The sequence below is a fragment of the Chiloscyllium plagiosum genome, chromosome 13, assembly GCF_004010195.1.
Source record: "Chiloscyllium plagiosum isolate BGI_BamShark_2017 chromosome 13, ASM401019v2, whole genome shotgun sequence".
Classification (NCBI taxonomy): Eukaryota; Metazoa; Chordata; class Chondrichthyes; order Orectolobiformes; family Hemiscylliidae; genus Chiloscyllium; species Chiloscyllium plagiosum.
The window spans coordinates 20,369,024-20,385,023 of record NC_057722.1 but is presented as its reverse complement, the minus strand read 5'-3'; the positions used below and the strand labels follow the sequence as shown (position 1 = coordinate 20,385,023).

General features: G+C 39.2%; 1 protein-coding gene across 2 annotated transcripts in view; it reads right to left on the bottom strand.

Moving 5' to 3' along the window:
- Positions 1-15,729, bottom strand: part of LOC122555817 (uncharacterized protein DDB_G0290685-like) — a 32,375-nt gene extending 16,646 nt beyond the window's left edge. Inside the window, exons 1-7 of one of the 2 annotated variants that reach the window (XM_043701983.1) lie at positions 15,623-15,729; positions 15,272-15,382; positions 12,432-12,527; positions 12,072-12,182; positions 9,024-9,155; positions 6,426-6,481; positions 6,224-6,279 (exon numbers count right to left, since the gene is read on the bottom strand). In XM_043701983.1, coding sequence (XP_043557918.1) covers positions 6,224-6,279; positions 6,426-6,481; positions 9,024-9,155; positions 12,072-12,182; positions 12,432-12,527; positions 15,272-15,382; positions 15,623-15,655 — 595 coding nt within the window. In that variant the 5' untranslated portion in view covers positions 15,656-15,729. The remainder of the gene's footprint in view (positions 1-6,223; positions 6,280-6,425; positions 6,482-9,023; positions 9,156-12,071; positions 12,183-12,431; positions 12,528-15,271; positions 15,383-15,622) is intronic. The other variant, XM_043701986.1, reaches the window with a different exon arrangement.
- Positions 15,730-16,000: the final 271 nt, after the last annotated feature.

The following is a 16,000-nucleotide window of genomic DNA, read 5'->3' as shown; positions in this document are numbered from 1 at the left end:
TGTGGTGCGAAATCTGGAAGAACTGTAGAAAATAACTGGGAACTCTTTCTCAACATTAGGAGAAGCTACATTTTCCAGATCAGTTCCAAACTTCAAGATCAGAGTCTTGCTCAGAGGAAACAAGTTTTCTATTAATGGGGACTAATGCTTTTTATCAGCCTCAATAAATGTATGCCTCCCATTATTTATATGTAGCTCCCTACCATACCATATACCGCAAGGAAACTAGAAACTAAGAATTCTCAACAATAAGTCAGAAAGCTCATCGATTGCTCAACGGAACTCCCATCAATACGATATTTCAGGGCATGCTCCAATGCACTGGACACACTAACACCTCATCCACAATTACTACCATCTGACAGTGTTACAGGGATCGGGTAGTGGGATGGGTCTGGGTGGGATGCTCTTTTGAGTGTCTGGGTGAACTTAATGGGCCGAAGGCTGCTTCCACACTGTAGAGTTTCTATGGTTCCATGACACTTGCCAGCTTCTCAGGACCCTATGTTACTTTTCCAAACCACTTACTTCTGTAATTTAAAACTGCATTTCAGGGCAGAATGGCCCCTATCATTCCTAAAAAGGTGCCTGCCCACAAAATGGTGCATCAAATTCCACTTAGATGCCATATCTGTGACTTGTCCCAAATTGTGCAAGCTATTCCGGACTGACAGTGCTTTTCAGGATGTACAACAACTAGGTAAAGAAGTTAGACAATGCTGGGATATCCAGGCAGCAGCAAATTCTTCTAGTTACAGTGAGTGGAAAAATAGGGCTAACATTGGACATACTGAGAGTCTTTGGGCTGGCACAAGTAGTGAATGAGGTGGGTTTGAGACAATAATACGAGAAAACTCACTGAGCATCATGGAGATTAAACACGCCTGAAATTTATCATTATTGACACATTGCCAAAAATGCAAGTTGCAGCCCATTATACTTTTAAAATAATAAATGTTTCCTCAGATTTCCTTAAGCAGTACTTCTCGTGAAAAATACTGTGAAAATGGTAATTGAAAAGTTAGTTAATTGTTTTTATAAGATATGGATATCCTAATTGAAATGTTAGTTAAAATATATGGATAATCCTAGGTAAAAGTTCAAATAACTACACTTGTAATCTATTTTTTTTTTAATTTCAGATTGAAACTGAACAAAGCATGTAAATTTGCTAAAGAGCATTTGAAGGCAGCCTAGCCAGCAAAAATTAAAACAAATTAAAAAAGCCAAAGTTCAAAAGTTCTGTTGTGTGGTTATGAGTCTTGGGGAATCAATAAAAGCATGGGTCACTGGACTTTATCAAATCAATCATGTAGTGAGTGCTCCAGACAGAATAAAGAATCAGTGAGTGTGTTGTGCTAACATGTTATAAAGGTATCATAACAGATTAATAATCAGGAGGAGAATATACTTACAACAGTGGAAATAGCAAAAGAAAAGTATCAGTACAATTGGAGAATGAGTCAGAAATTGAAAATGTAGATGATGATCCTCCAGCAATCTGATTTGAAAATATGGAGGTGCTCAAAAGTTAGATAGCATGTTCTATACAGAAAATTACTGAGCTAACTTATATTATTGTAGGTTATTACAGAATTTCAGATCAATTTGTATGAATATGCCAGGTCAACTGTTAATATGGGGGAGTGTATTATCTATAAAACACCTTTACAGATTTAATTGAGAGATATTATCTCAAGTGAGTGAAGAGATTAAGTTCATGATGGAGAATATTGAACTGAGTCATAGAAGGCAGAGCTCACTTTTCATGTTGCTTCTGAAACCAGATGGGCCATAATGATTTTGCAATAATCAATGCAGAATCATTATGGTCAAAACAATGGACTCAATTCTGTTCCAAGATTGGAAGACTGCATTGAATAATTTGGACACACCCAAATTGTCATGAAAACAAATTAACACAATAAAGTTATTGGCAAGTTCTATTGACTGATAGAGCCAAAGAAAGACTGGCTTTCATAATGTTTGATGGACTTTATCAATGTAAAGTTGAGCCATTTGGGACAACAAAAAATGTAGCAGCAACACTCCAATGATTTACCAATCAAGTTATTCAAAGATCATGTAATTTTGTTGACTTTGGCCAATCCTAGGAAGAGTATTTATGTCAATTGATTAAACTGCTTGATCAGCTATAAGAGACAAAAAAAAGCAGATGTTGGAATCCAAAAGACAGGCAGGAGGCTGGTAGAACACAGCAAGCCAGGCAGCATCAGGAGGTGGAAAAGGCAACGATTCAGGTGTAACCCTTCTTCAGGATTGGGGGTGGGTGTAAAGGGAGCTGTAGAAGGGGTGGGGGTGGGGGGAGTACATGAGGTGAACACTGGTAGAGGGTACAACCCAGTTGGTCTATGGAAGGAAGGAATGAATCTGGTTGGTAGCTGGCAGGAAGGGTCGATCAGAGGAATGGAAGGGAGGGAGAGGACCTGGAAAGGGAGGCAGGGGATGGGGAAAAAGGTTACTGAAACGGGAGAACTCATTGAAACAATGTTGAGTCCTCTGGGCTGTAGGCTGCCCAGGCAAAGATGAGGTATTGTTCCTCCAATTTGCAGTCTGATTCGTGGCAATGAAGAAGGCCAAGGATGATCATGTCGGAAAGGGAGTGGGAAGGGGAATTAGAATGGGCGGAAACTGGGAGGTCAGGTCGGCCTCTGTGGGCCTGGCTGAGATGCTTGGGGAAACATCCCCTGAGTTTACGCTTGGTCTCACCGATGTAGAGAAGACCACATCGGGAGCATCGCATCTTTTAGATCCTCAATTATAGAAGAAGTGGCTGGAGAGACAGTGGATCTATTGGTTATAATATTCCAAAATCCCTGGATATGGGAAGAGTTCCAGTGGATTGGAAAATGCTAATATAATAGTGAGGCAGAAATTAGGAAACTATAGATTGGTTAGATTAAAGTCTGTTGTTCGAAAATTGTTCAAATCTATTATTAAGGGAATTAATAGCAAGACATTTAGAAAGTCAATATGCAATCCATCAGAGTCAGCATGGTTTTATGAAGGGTATATCATGTTTAATAATTTGCTAGAGTTCTTCAAAGATGTGACATTGGACTTCCAGAAGACATTTGATAATGTGTCGCACAAAAACTTAATACACAGTGTAAGATCATATTTATTAGTTTGGAGAGAGTTATGGCTAACCAACAGAAAGCAGAGAGTTGGAAAAATTTGGGCCTTTTTCTGGTTGGCAAGTGGGTGCCACAAGGTTCACTCCTTGGGCCGTGACTAGATATAATCTATATTAATAACTTGGATGCAGGGATTGAAGATATTATAGCTAATTTTGCAGATGGCACTAAAACGGAGGAAAAGTAAGCTGCAATAAAGAAATAAGAAAATTACAAATTGATATGGATCAGTGAGGTGAATGGATTAAAATTTGGCAGATGGAGTTTAACATGAATAAATGTGAGGCCATTTTGGTCTGAAGAATAGAAAGGCAATTTATTATTATCTGAATGAAGAGAAACTTCAGAGTGCTTTAATGTAGAGGAATGTGAATGAACTCATGTATGCATCACAGAAAACTAGTTTGCAAGTATATCAGGTAATAAGGAAGGCAAATGGAAATTTGACTTCTATTGCTAAAGTATTAATGGAAAAAGTAGGGAAATGTTGCTGCAACTGTAGCAGGCACTTGTATGAATGCACATGGAGCATTATATTCAGTTTTGGTTCTCTTGCTTGAGGAGGGATGAGTTACATTTGAAATATTTCAGAGTAGGCTCACCAGATTAATTTCAGAGGTGAGGGGTTTATCTTACGAGGACAGATTGAATGCTTTCGGCCTATGTTTCCTAGGCTTTAGGAAAAATGAGAGGAAATACAATTAAGGTATACAAGATGTTAAAGGGAATCAAAAAAGTAGATGTGGAGAGGATGTTTCCTCTTGTGGAGCAACCTAAAATGAGAGATCATACTTTTAGGACAAGTGGTAGCAGATTTAAAACAGATATGAGGAGAAACTATTTCTTTCAAAAGATCGTGAATCTGAGGAATTCACTATCCCAGAGTACAGTAGATGCTGGAACATTGACTAAATTCAATGAGGAGATAGATTTTTAAATTCAGAATAGTTGAAGGGTTTTGTAGCAGAAAAGTGGTGTTAAGGAATAGATGAAATCAGCCATGAACATTTCGACTCATGTAGCGGGCTCGTGGGCTTGAATTGCTTACTCATATTCCTAGTACTTATGTTCTTATGTTTAAAATATATGAGCTCTAAATTTAGGTCAATAGCTGCATTTTTGTCTGCTGCCCACTTGTATAAAATATATTGTGGGTTTAATTGATCCCCAGTGATTAGATCATAGGCTGTTGTGACATTACAATGGTATCGGAGGTCTGTTTCTCACAAGGCATAAATAGTACAATGTGGGCAGAATTATAGGAGAGAGATGAGAACTACCTGGAGAGCTAGGCAGGATCCTAAAGTCGAGTGAGGTTACAGTTGAAAATATGTGCAGAGAAGCATTTGGACGACTAACATTTGGAAGTTGAGCTTATGGAATAGTCTTTAAACAATGTAACAGTAAAATTACAGCTTGGTTCATCTCTGAATAACAAGAATTTTAGTATTTAGTCTTAATAGGTGATAAGGAGTTTGAGAAAGAAGCCCAAGCCTTAAGATAAGTCTTGACATTAGCTCTTCTTCGATCAGATTGTCTTGAATCCAAACTGATGGGAGTGGGCACAAAAACCACACAACAAAAGAATGAGCAGTATATCCAAGCAAGCACTAAATGTGCATTTATAATTGTACAACCTGTCATAATTCATTAATTCACAGACTGTTTAACCAAACCTGACATAGATATGTGCAAATATTGACCCCACACAAGGTACCTGGAACTATTCTGCTGCTGATAATTCAAAGTGAGATGTTGAACAACTGACGTGACCAATTAAAGATACTTCGATCTTTATTCATTCCTTTCATACCCAAGGTGACAATTAAAGCCAACATTCTTGAAGTAACTCAGAAAATGTCCTTTTGAGGTTTAAATCTTACTGGCCTAGAATCAATAAGCTTCCAAGCTGCTAAAGATATATTTCATTTAGCCTACTCTACACAAGCTGTGTTATCAAAACCTTTAAAATTAATACTTTGAGGAAAGAAATTTTAAATGCAAAGCATGTAAATGGAACTAGCTAACATTTTAGTTTGGAAATTTAGTTTTGTAAATATATTTAATGCATACAATTAAATATTAATAAATGGCAGCAAACTTGAGGCATATAAACTGTCCACTGCAGAATTAATTAAATGTGCTGGAACAATATGTAGTAGTAACCTAGAATGCAGAGTGTAGATTATGCTTGTGCATAAATCATCCCCACATTTAATCTACATTTTAAGCAACACAAGCCCAATATTACTGCATGCATTTGAATGAAACACATCTTTATGTTTGAAGAAGTTTCTTCTCATTTCAGTTGTAAATGCTCTTATCCATATTCTTAGACTGTTTTAGTGTCCCTGTGAACCTGTTAGCCCTAAAATCTATCTCCTTTTCGGAAACATTTAATATCTTGCTTTCAACCACTTTCAGGGCCAGAGAATTCCACAGGCTCACCATTCTATAAGTGAAGAAGTTTCTTCTCATCTCAGTTGTAAATGTCTTTCCCCATATCCATAGACTGTTCTGGAGTCTCTGTCATCAAGAACATCTTTCTTACATCCACCCTGCGCAGTCCTGTTAATATTTTATAGCTTTTTGTGAGATTCTCCCCCTCATTCCTCCGAACTCCAGCAAATATAATGCTAATCAATTTGACCTCTTGTTTGTCAGTCCTGCCATCCCAAGAATCTGCTAAACCTTTGTTACACTTCCTCCATTGTCAGAACATCCTTCCTCAGATAGGGAGACCAAAGCTGCACACAATGCTCAAGGTGGGGTCTCACCAAGACACTGCACAATTGCAGCAAGACAGCCCTGCTCATGTACTCAAATCCTGTTGTTGCGAAGACTAACTTACCATTTGCTTTCTTTACTGCCAACTGCCCTTCCATACTTACTTTCAGGAACTGGTGTACAAGGGCACTCAGTTCTTGTTGCAGATCCCGCTTTTCTAATCAATCACCATTCTGATAACAATCCTGTTTTTGCTGAATAACCAAAGTGAATAACCTCACATTCATCCACACTACATCAACTATCAATACCACATCAGCACAGAGGGCTTCACTTACTTTGATTGCTGTTTACTTCCTCCTTCCTGTACATTAGCATGTATGCTGTAGATGAGCTATGGTATAAAAATTGGATATATTGTTAAAGATTAGTTCTCTTCTTAAATTTCACGTTCCAAAAGACATTTAGGGTTTATGTAGCATGCAACTAGGGAAGAATCAGGAAGATTTAATCAGAAAGTCAATTCCACAACACAACTACCTTCTGCTTGAAATATTGCTTCCATCACCAGAGGATTCTTCAGAAGTGTCTTTCTCCTGTGAAATAAAAAAGTTTCAGATTAGATTACTTACAGTGTGGAAACAGGCCCTTCGGCCCAACAAATCCACATCGACCCTCTGAAAAGCAACCCACCCCCCCAACATTTACCCCTTCACCTAACACTACGGGCAATATAGCATGGCCAATTCACCTGACCTGCACATTTTTGGACTGTGGGAGGAAACCAGAGCATCTGGAGCAAACCCACGCAGACATGGGGAGAATGTGCAAACTCCACACAGACAGTTGTCTGAGGTGGGAATTGAACCCAGGTCTGCTGGCATTGTGAGGCAGTAGTGCTAACCACTGTGCCACCGTGCATATAGGATAAATTAGGGTGGTACAGTTGGATCGGCGCAACATCGAGGGCCCAAGGGCCTGTACTGCGCTGTATTCTTCTATGTTCTATGTTCTATGTTCTAGTGCTAACCACTGTGCCACCGTGCATATAGGATAAATTAGGGTGGTACAGTGGCTCAGTGGTTAGCGCGGCTGCCTCACAGTGCCAGGGACCTGGGTTTGATTCTAGTCTAGGGCGATTGTCTGTGTGGAGTTTGCACATTCTCCCCGTGTCTGCGGGAGTTTCTCCGGGTGCTCCAGTTTCCTCCCACAATCCAAAGATGTGCAGGTCAGGTGAATTGACTATGCTAAATTGCCTGTAGTCAGGGGTAAATTTAGAGTAATAGGGTAGTGAAATGGGTCTGGGTGGGTTGCCCTTCAGAGGGTTGTTGCAGACTTGTAGGACCGAAGGGCCTGTTTCCACACTGTAAGGAGTGTATGATTCTAAAGGATATCGTGGATTGCTGAAAAACAGATTTTAAAAAGACAAAGCTTGCTGTCTTGTAGTTATCAAGAAATTGAAAAATGCCATGTTTCAAAGTGAACAATAATCTTTAGTGCATAAAAAAGGCCTCAGGCCATTTGACTCTCATTGGTTGAGGTGTTAATATGAAAAATGCACCATGAAACTATCACTACCTATGCTTGCACAGGTTCATTTTGCCTGCAGAGGATCGGTCCATGCAATCATAGATGCACCACATTGTGAGCCTGACGAACAAGCCTAAAACAATTGTTGCTACAATTCTTAGCACACCATGAAGACCTCTCCTTTTCAACCCCTCTCTCTGCCTGTGGTCTGGTGACCCTCAGGTTAAACCATCACCCAGTCCTCTCTTTCTAATAGAAGAGCAGCCTTATGGTCTGGTTAGGCTATGGGGACTTTACCTTTAATTCTTAGCACTGTCGGAATGGTTCATTTAACATTAAAAATTAGGTACTCAGCTTTACAAGCATAGTTAGTATTCTGCCTGCTGCAATTGGGAGAATGGACATGCTCTTTAACAACCTGCTAGTCATTGGGCTATATGGCCGACAGAACTTTCATCACATCAGCTGAACCACCCTGAGAAATTGTGCATTAGGGATGCTGTCTAACAATGCATGATGCAAATATTTACCTCACAAAAGATAGCTGGAGCTATTCTGCTGCTTAAAATTCAAAACAAGATGCTAAACAAATGAGACATCCAGTTAAAATACAGTACTTGTGTTTATTCATTCCTTTCAAACCGATGTGACGATATAAGTCAAACTTATTCATGTAACTCAGAAAATCTGTTTTTGAAGTCTAATTCTAACAGCCCAGTATCTCATAAGTTTACAAACTGCTAAAGATATATTTAATTGAACCTGTTCTGAAGCTGTATTATCAAAATTGTTATAATCAATACTTCGAGCAAAGAGAAGAATCAGGCCACACACATGCATTCAAATATTGGGAGAAGGGACATGGAAATTATGGTGGAATCTAGGATCTCAGTGCTTCTCTCCTTTCCATGACACCTTGGCAAATTCTGAGCCAGAGTCTCAGGCACTTCTTCTGTCTAAAGTTATATCTTTTGGCAGCAGTCTTAGAAAGTACCTAATGACACATTCCCAGGAAACGTGCCAGATGTACATCTGAATGGTCTATCAATCACCAAAAGCAGGTGTAGGTTCCATGCTTGGCTTAATACGGCCCACAGAGTTATTCTTCACTCAATAATTGAAGCCAGAGTGGTTAATTTTGATTGGAAGAGTGACCCAACTTTGTAGGCAGAACATTTCAGTGACAATTTAACCTTAATTCCAATTGGCTTGCTACTCCCCTTTTGTAATGGCAAAGTGGCAATCCAAGATTATGCTATCTCTGCTGGATCTGAATGCCTGCTACTCTTTGACAAAGTCTTATTAGTGGGATTTGGAACAGGAAGCAGTGCCAAATTAAAACAACAGATACCCCTGCTGCATTCACAACAATGTGAAATTTCTCTCTTGAAATTAGCAGCAACGCTTTCTGGAACTCATTTCCAAAAGAGATTTTTCTCTATGAAGGATTTATGATTAAAAGTACAATTTTATCCACAGCAAAATATCCAGAAATTTATACGATTACATTTCTAAAATATATTCGGATTATGTAAAATATTTGACAAGTTTTCCTGGAAAATCTAAAATGCATGCTCTGAAAGTCTCAGTAACGAGAATAATATTTACCTTGTGGACAAATGCATCATTAAAACAATACCATTTACTGGAAGAGATTGTTTTAATGGATGCAACATAATGGCCGCTGTCATATTCTCCAGAATGATTACAGATTGCAAACAGCTCGTATGTAGCATACTCCTAGAAAGCAATTAAAACACAATATGAAAATGTAACTACATCACATATTAAACTTAAGACAAAATACTTCATATAATTCTCATAAGGCCTTTGAAATTTGATATCAATGCAATGCTGTAATGTTATCAAACCTAATCTTAATTCCGAACATATTAACAACTTTGAAAAAATGAATTAAATGTTACTTTTCTCCCACTTTGTAAATCCAGTTGGAAACAACATCATAATCTGCAAAAGTTTGAGAATCCAAGAAAGTGGAAAAAGAAATTAGCCAATTTTCCCTCCACAATTCACAGAACAATTTCTTAATGAAAAACTGAACAATACTCATATAGAATCCATATATTTCCAATTGAACAAAACAGGAAATAGGTTTTTTTATTTGTTCTTGGTATAGAGTAATTCTGTCTACAACACCTCTTTATAGGTCCCCAGTATTACAGATGCCAGTCTTCAGCCAATTCGATTTGCACCTCATGATAACTAGATATTGCAAAGGTAGTAGCCCCTGACGTCTACCCAGCAATGTGGAAGATTGCCAAGGAATGGCTTGTACACAGAAATCAGGACAAATCCAATCCGGTCAATTATCACCCATCAGTGTTTAGTAAAGTGATGGAATGTGGTATTCACAATGTAATCAAGCAGCACTTCCTTTGAAATGGCCTGTCACTGATGCCCACTCTAGGTTCCTGTATCATAAAGTCAGAAATGGGTATCTTTGCTGATGATTATACAATGTTCAGACCATTTGTGACAACTCAGATGATAAAGTAGTCCATGTCTAAATGCAGTAAGATTTGGACAACTAGGTTTGGACTGACACGTGGCAAGTAACAATCAAACTAGTGCCAAGCAATAATCATTGCCGGCAAGAGAGAATCAAACCAGCACCCCATGACATTGCCATCATTAAATCCCCCACTATAAACATCCAGGGGGTTACCACATGCTGAGGGACACACTAAAGCTTAAGGCAGCTACCACCAAGACACAGTGGGCAAAGTACAATGGGGTCTGTTCAGTTATCGAAATCTCCCAATGCCTCAGATACATATAAATAGATCCTAGCACCTAGCATAATTACGAAATGCCTTTGGATTGTTTGTAACAAACGGGAAAGCCAAACACCAATGTTTGCTTCCTTCTTCATAAGCAAAAAACTGTATAGATCTGAACCTCTTCAGTAATTAATTGACTATGCACATAAAGACTTCTGTTTTTATGAATAAAGTATATTTTTGCAAAATAAAATTGATCATACACTGAACTGGACTAGCCATATAAATACAGTGGCTACAAAAACAGGTCAGAGGTTAGGGATCCTGCAGTGAGTAACTCAACTCCTGACTCCTCAAATCCTGTCCCACAAGTCAGGAACATAATGGAATACTCGCCACTTGCCTGGATGAGCGCAGCTTCAACAACACTCAAGAAGCTTAACATCATCCAGAATAAAGCAGCCCGCGTAATTGGCACCACATCCACACAGTCCTTCCATCACCAATGCTTAGTAGCAGGATGCATTGCAGAAACACACCAAGACTCCTCAGGCCACATCTTCCAAACCCATAACCTTCTATGTAGACAAGGTCAGAATTAAAATGGGTACACCAAACACCTGCAAATTCCCAACCGAGTACTCACCATCCTGACTTGGAAATATACCATCAGCCTATCAGCATACCTAGGTCAGGATGATTAGGAAGGGTTTAGAGGGCTAAGGGCCGGGTGTTGGCAGGTGGGACGAGATTGCATTGGGATATCTGGTCGGCCTGGACAAGTTGGCCTGAAGGGTCTGTTTCTGTGCTGTACATCTCTATGACTCTATGACTCTATAACTCAATTCCTAACATCAATGTGAGTGTACCTACACCAAAATGAATTGCAGCAGTTCAAGAAGACAGCTCACCACGACCTTCTCAAGGGGAACGAGAGATAGACAATAAATGCTGGTTCAGCAAATGACATCTAAATCCCATAAATGAATTAAAAAATACACACAATGCTGAACTCAGGACTGGTTTCTCAACTAATCTTTGAAAGCAACAACAGAGAAGGACATGACAGTGAAACTGAAAGGGCAGAATTTTTCAAATATTCACAAGTGTGTTTGCAGGAGGAGGAAATTATCCAAGATACCTGTCACCAACTTATCTGAGGAGAAAGTGAGGTCTGCAGATGCTGGAGATCAGAATCGAGAGTATGGTGCTGGAAAAGCAAAGCAGGTCAGGCAGCTTCCGAGGAGTAGGAGAATCAATGTTACGGGCATAAGCCCTTCATCAGGAACGATGCTTATGCCTGAAACATTGATTCTCCTGCTCCTCAGATGCTGTCTGACCTGCCGTGCTTTTCCAGCACCCACCCTTGACACCAACTTCTCTGGAGTAATATGCCGAGAAATGGCTATGGAAGTGCACAGAAATTGTCAGACCTATCAGAAAGGTTACTGTCTTTATTAGAGCATCGAGGAGTGCCCCTCCAAATTAGCACAAGGTTTTTAACAGTGCTTTGAATCCCATCCTCGCTGACAATGAAGTGTTAGCAATTTCACATGAACAGTTGCACAGTGCATTTACGATGGATGAGGGCTGTAATAATACATCTTGTTGTGGTGGTGTTTGTTGGTGAAAAAAAGTAACACAAACAATAGGAATGATCTAGTACATGCTAGAAAAGAAGCAGGGAGTACATCGACATTTTTGAGATATAGTTCATGACAATGTGACAGAATCTACCCACCATCAAGTTAAGTGCACCAGTGATAGAACATAAAGATGCATAAGAAAGGACAACAACTTATCAAAAACAGCATTTCTCATGAGTGAAAATGTTCAATATAACAAGCTCATAAATATTAAAGTGCCGCAGACAGACATTGTGCCATGTTTGATTACCATGTTGAGTACTCCTCACCTCCTGGTCCTTATCTCCTTGTGGATTCTGGCTTGCATTAGATTCATCATTTCCGTGTGATGACCCTGGTTCCAGCTGTGTTGCTTTTGTCATTGCTGTAATCCCAGTTCCCTATAGAAAACGGTCAATTGAAATCTGTTCAGTGGACAGTAATGGCACTATACTTCTTGGAAAGAACTTTCTGCTGAAATTTTCATGATCACTGTAGAATCTTAGAAATTGATATTTGATTTGAGGTGATTTGATTTGATTGATTTATTGTCATGTGTACTTTGTTACATAATAGTGAAAAGCATTATATAGTATTGCTGCACTCCACCGCAATCTTAAACAACATAAAAATAAAGAAATGAAGTTCACCTTCACAGTTCCTCCTGTGATGTGTTCAGCCATGGAGTGGTTAGCCACATATTCCCTCTCTGTGCCATCAGAACAAGTGCGAATGCACGGAATACTCTGAAAAACATACCAGATGTTTGTCAAAGTCAAACCGAGTTCTCAAGGGAGCTCAATGCAGGGGGTACTGTGCGTTGAGAAGTTTGTGGTTGGATGGGCGTGGCAGCAAAGAGGAAAAACAATAGACAAAGTCAGGGGAGAAAACGCAGCAGCATTTGTTGAAGTGGCAACAAAGACAATTACGGAAGAAAAGTCAAATTATGAGCTGGGGTGTAAGGGAGGACAGGAAGCAGGAGGACAGCATCACAGGATGTTTTTGCAATGGCAGACCTGTCACAGAGGTTACTCTCTTTATTACAGAGCATCAAGGAGTACCCATACAACTTAGCATAAGGTTTTTAACAGTACTTTGACACCCATCCTCTCTGATAACAAACTGTTAGCAACTTCACATGAACAGTTGCACGATGCATTTGTGATGGGTGCTGTCTCAATCTCCATTCCACATGTACCCAATGTCTCAATCCTAGATTGCGTGCAGTGGAAGCTCGCAAGCACAGATTGCGACCTTGGAGATTCAGACTATTGTCTCATAGAAATTGTTCTGCAAGGCACTTTCAGGGTTTCATGGTATTCAGCAATCTGCCCTTCAAAACATTACTATGTTTACTGAAATAAGCCCTGAAGGCCTGACAGTTACTCTATGGAGTGATGCCATTCTGCTGGGGCCTGTCAGTCAACCAAAAATGTTGAGAATTCAAGTGTTAATAATTTCAGCAAGATTTGTCCAGATAATGCTCATTGATATCCAACTCACAACTGTGTACTCTGGGATTTTGGCTGTAGCTGCCTTCTGGATGCTATTTTGCTCCATTGCATTTGGTATGAATTAGTTTTCTTCTACAGAAATTGTATAGCTCCTGCCTTCCACTGTCAAATGAGGATTTGGTATTAGTGATAGTGTTGGTGAGCCAAATTCAGACAGGCTGGGCTGAGCGACAATGTGCCCCTCATCTCAATAGAAGAGACCATTTTAAAATACTGCACTGAAGCACAAAACTCACCATTCATAAAGTTAAATGAAGATTAATTCAATGTGGAACTATTCAAGAAATTGGAAATACCAAGGAAACTTCTGCAATGTGAATTGAATAGCCATAAAGCCAATTTTAAGTTGAACACTGGGGAAGGAGTACTAATTTATGAAACAGTAAATCAGCTGAAGTATGAACTTCTCCAGCCATCAAATATTTGACTTCATGTTTCAGGTGATGTCCAATTCAAAGTAAAGGAATGGCTGACTATTCTATTGCAAGACAATGGGAGGGAAACCACTGAAGTGGGTTATTTAATTCATAACCAAGATTATTCATTTATAAACCATACAAGGTAGATGAGTTATGAGTCCAGGACAAACTAACAACAATTCACACCAGAATGTCCACATTTGTTTAACGGCCTGCAAATACTGAGCATGCCCTACTGCACTCCATTAGTACTAGATGTCAGTCCAGCTTCACTGTTCTCCCTGAGAAAAGTTCAAAATCCTCTTCAAATGAAGGTCCAAATGATAATTGAGTCAATGCTGCATCAGGGGGTTACATCACTGGTAGCAAGAGCTCATTAGTTGGTGTTCAAGGATGGTTCCAGTCTCCAAACCAAATGTAAGTCTGTGTAGGCCTCACTCAGTTGGGAAAGAATGTCAAAATGAGAATCTACCCAACAATGTCTACAGATAAAATTCTGGCAAAACCAAGAAGGATATTGCTTTATTTGGTTATCCTTTTGAATTGCTCCTACACTGATGATTTCTCAATGAATTATGACTGGACTTTTGGAGGGGTTTGGACCACAATAAAACAAACACCTAAATCTGAATGTGTTTCAGACAGACATTGTGCAATCCTTACCTCCTGGCCCTTATCTTTTATAGTTTTCATTATAGCTGCTTTTGATCTTGTATTCCAACAGATCCATGGTATCATACATTGTATGAAATTATACTGAAACACCATGCAACATTATATTTTGATAAAAGGGCTATAATAATACATGTTGTTGTAGTGGTGGTTTTTGGTGAAAAAAGAAAACAAACCAATAGGAATGATGTAGTACATGCTAGAAAAGAACCTGGGTGAATTTCCACTTTTTTGAGATATAGTTTATGACAATGTGACAGAATCTACTCACCATCAAGTGCTCCAATGATGGAATGCCAAGATGCATAAGAAAGGACAACAACTTATCAAAAACAGTTTTCCTCATGAGTGAAAATGTTCAATAAAACAAACTCCAAAATATTAAAGTGCCGCAGACAGACATTGTACCATGTTTGATTACCATGCTGAGTGCTCCTTACCTCCTGGTGCTTTTCTTTTATAGATGCTTTTGTTCTTGTATTCCAACAGCTCCATGGTGTCATACATTGTATGAAATTGTAGTGAAACACCATGCAACATTATATTTTGATAAAATGGCTATAATAATACATCTTGTTGTGGTAGTGGTTTTTGGTGAAAAAAAAGTAACAAAAACAATAAAGAATGATCTAGTACATGCTAGAAAAGAACCTGGGTGTACTTCAACATTTTTGAGATGTAGTTCATGACAATGTGACAGAATCTACCCACCATCAAGTTAAGCGCTCCAATGATGGAATGTCAAGATGCATAAGAATGGACAACAACTTATCAAAAACAGCATTTCTCGTGAGTGAAAATGTTTAATAAAACAAGCTCATAAATATTAAAGTGCCTCAGACAGACATTCTGCCATGTTTGATTACCATGTTGAAAGCGCCTTACCTCCTGGTCCTTATCTGCTTGTGGATTCTGGCTTGCATTAGATTCATCATTTCCGTGTGATGACCCTGGTTCCAGCTGTGTTGCTTTTGTCATTGCTGTAACCCCAGTTCCCTATAGAAAACGGTCAATTTAAATCTGTTCAGTGGACAGTAATGGCACTATACCTTCTTCGAAATAATTTTCTGCTGAAATTTTCGTCATCACTGTACAATCTTAGCAATTGATATTTGATTTGATTTGATTGATTTATTGTCATGTGTACTTTGTTACATAATAGTGAAAAGCGTTGTATAGTATTGCTGCACTCCAGCACCATCTTAAACAACATAAAAATAAAGAAATGAAGTTCACCTTCACAGTTCCTTCTGTGAAGTGTTCAGCCATGGAGTGGCCAGCCACATATTCCCTCTCTGTGCCATCAGAACTAGTGCGAATGCACGGAATATTCTAAAAAACATACCAGATGTTTGTCAAAGTCAAACCGAGTTCTCAAGGGAGCTCAGTGCAGGGGGTACTGTGTGTTGAGAAGTTTGTGGTTGGATGGACGTGGAAGCAAAGAGGGAAAACAATAGACAATAGGGGAGAAAATGCAGCAGCATTTGTTGTAGTGGGGACAAAGTCAATGACGGAAGAAAAGTCAAATTATGAGCTGGGGTGTGAGGGAGGATGGGAAGCAGGAGGACAGCATCACAGGATGTTTTTGCAATGGCAGACCTGTCAAAAAGTTTA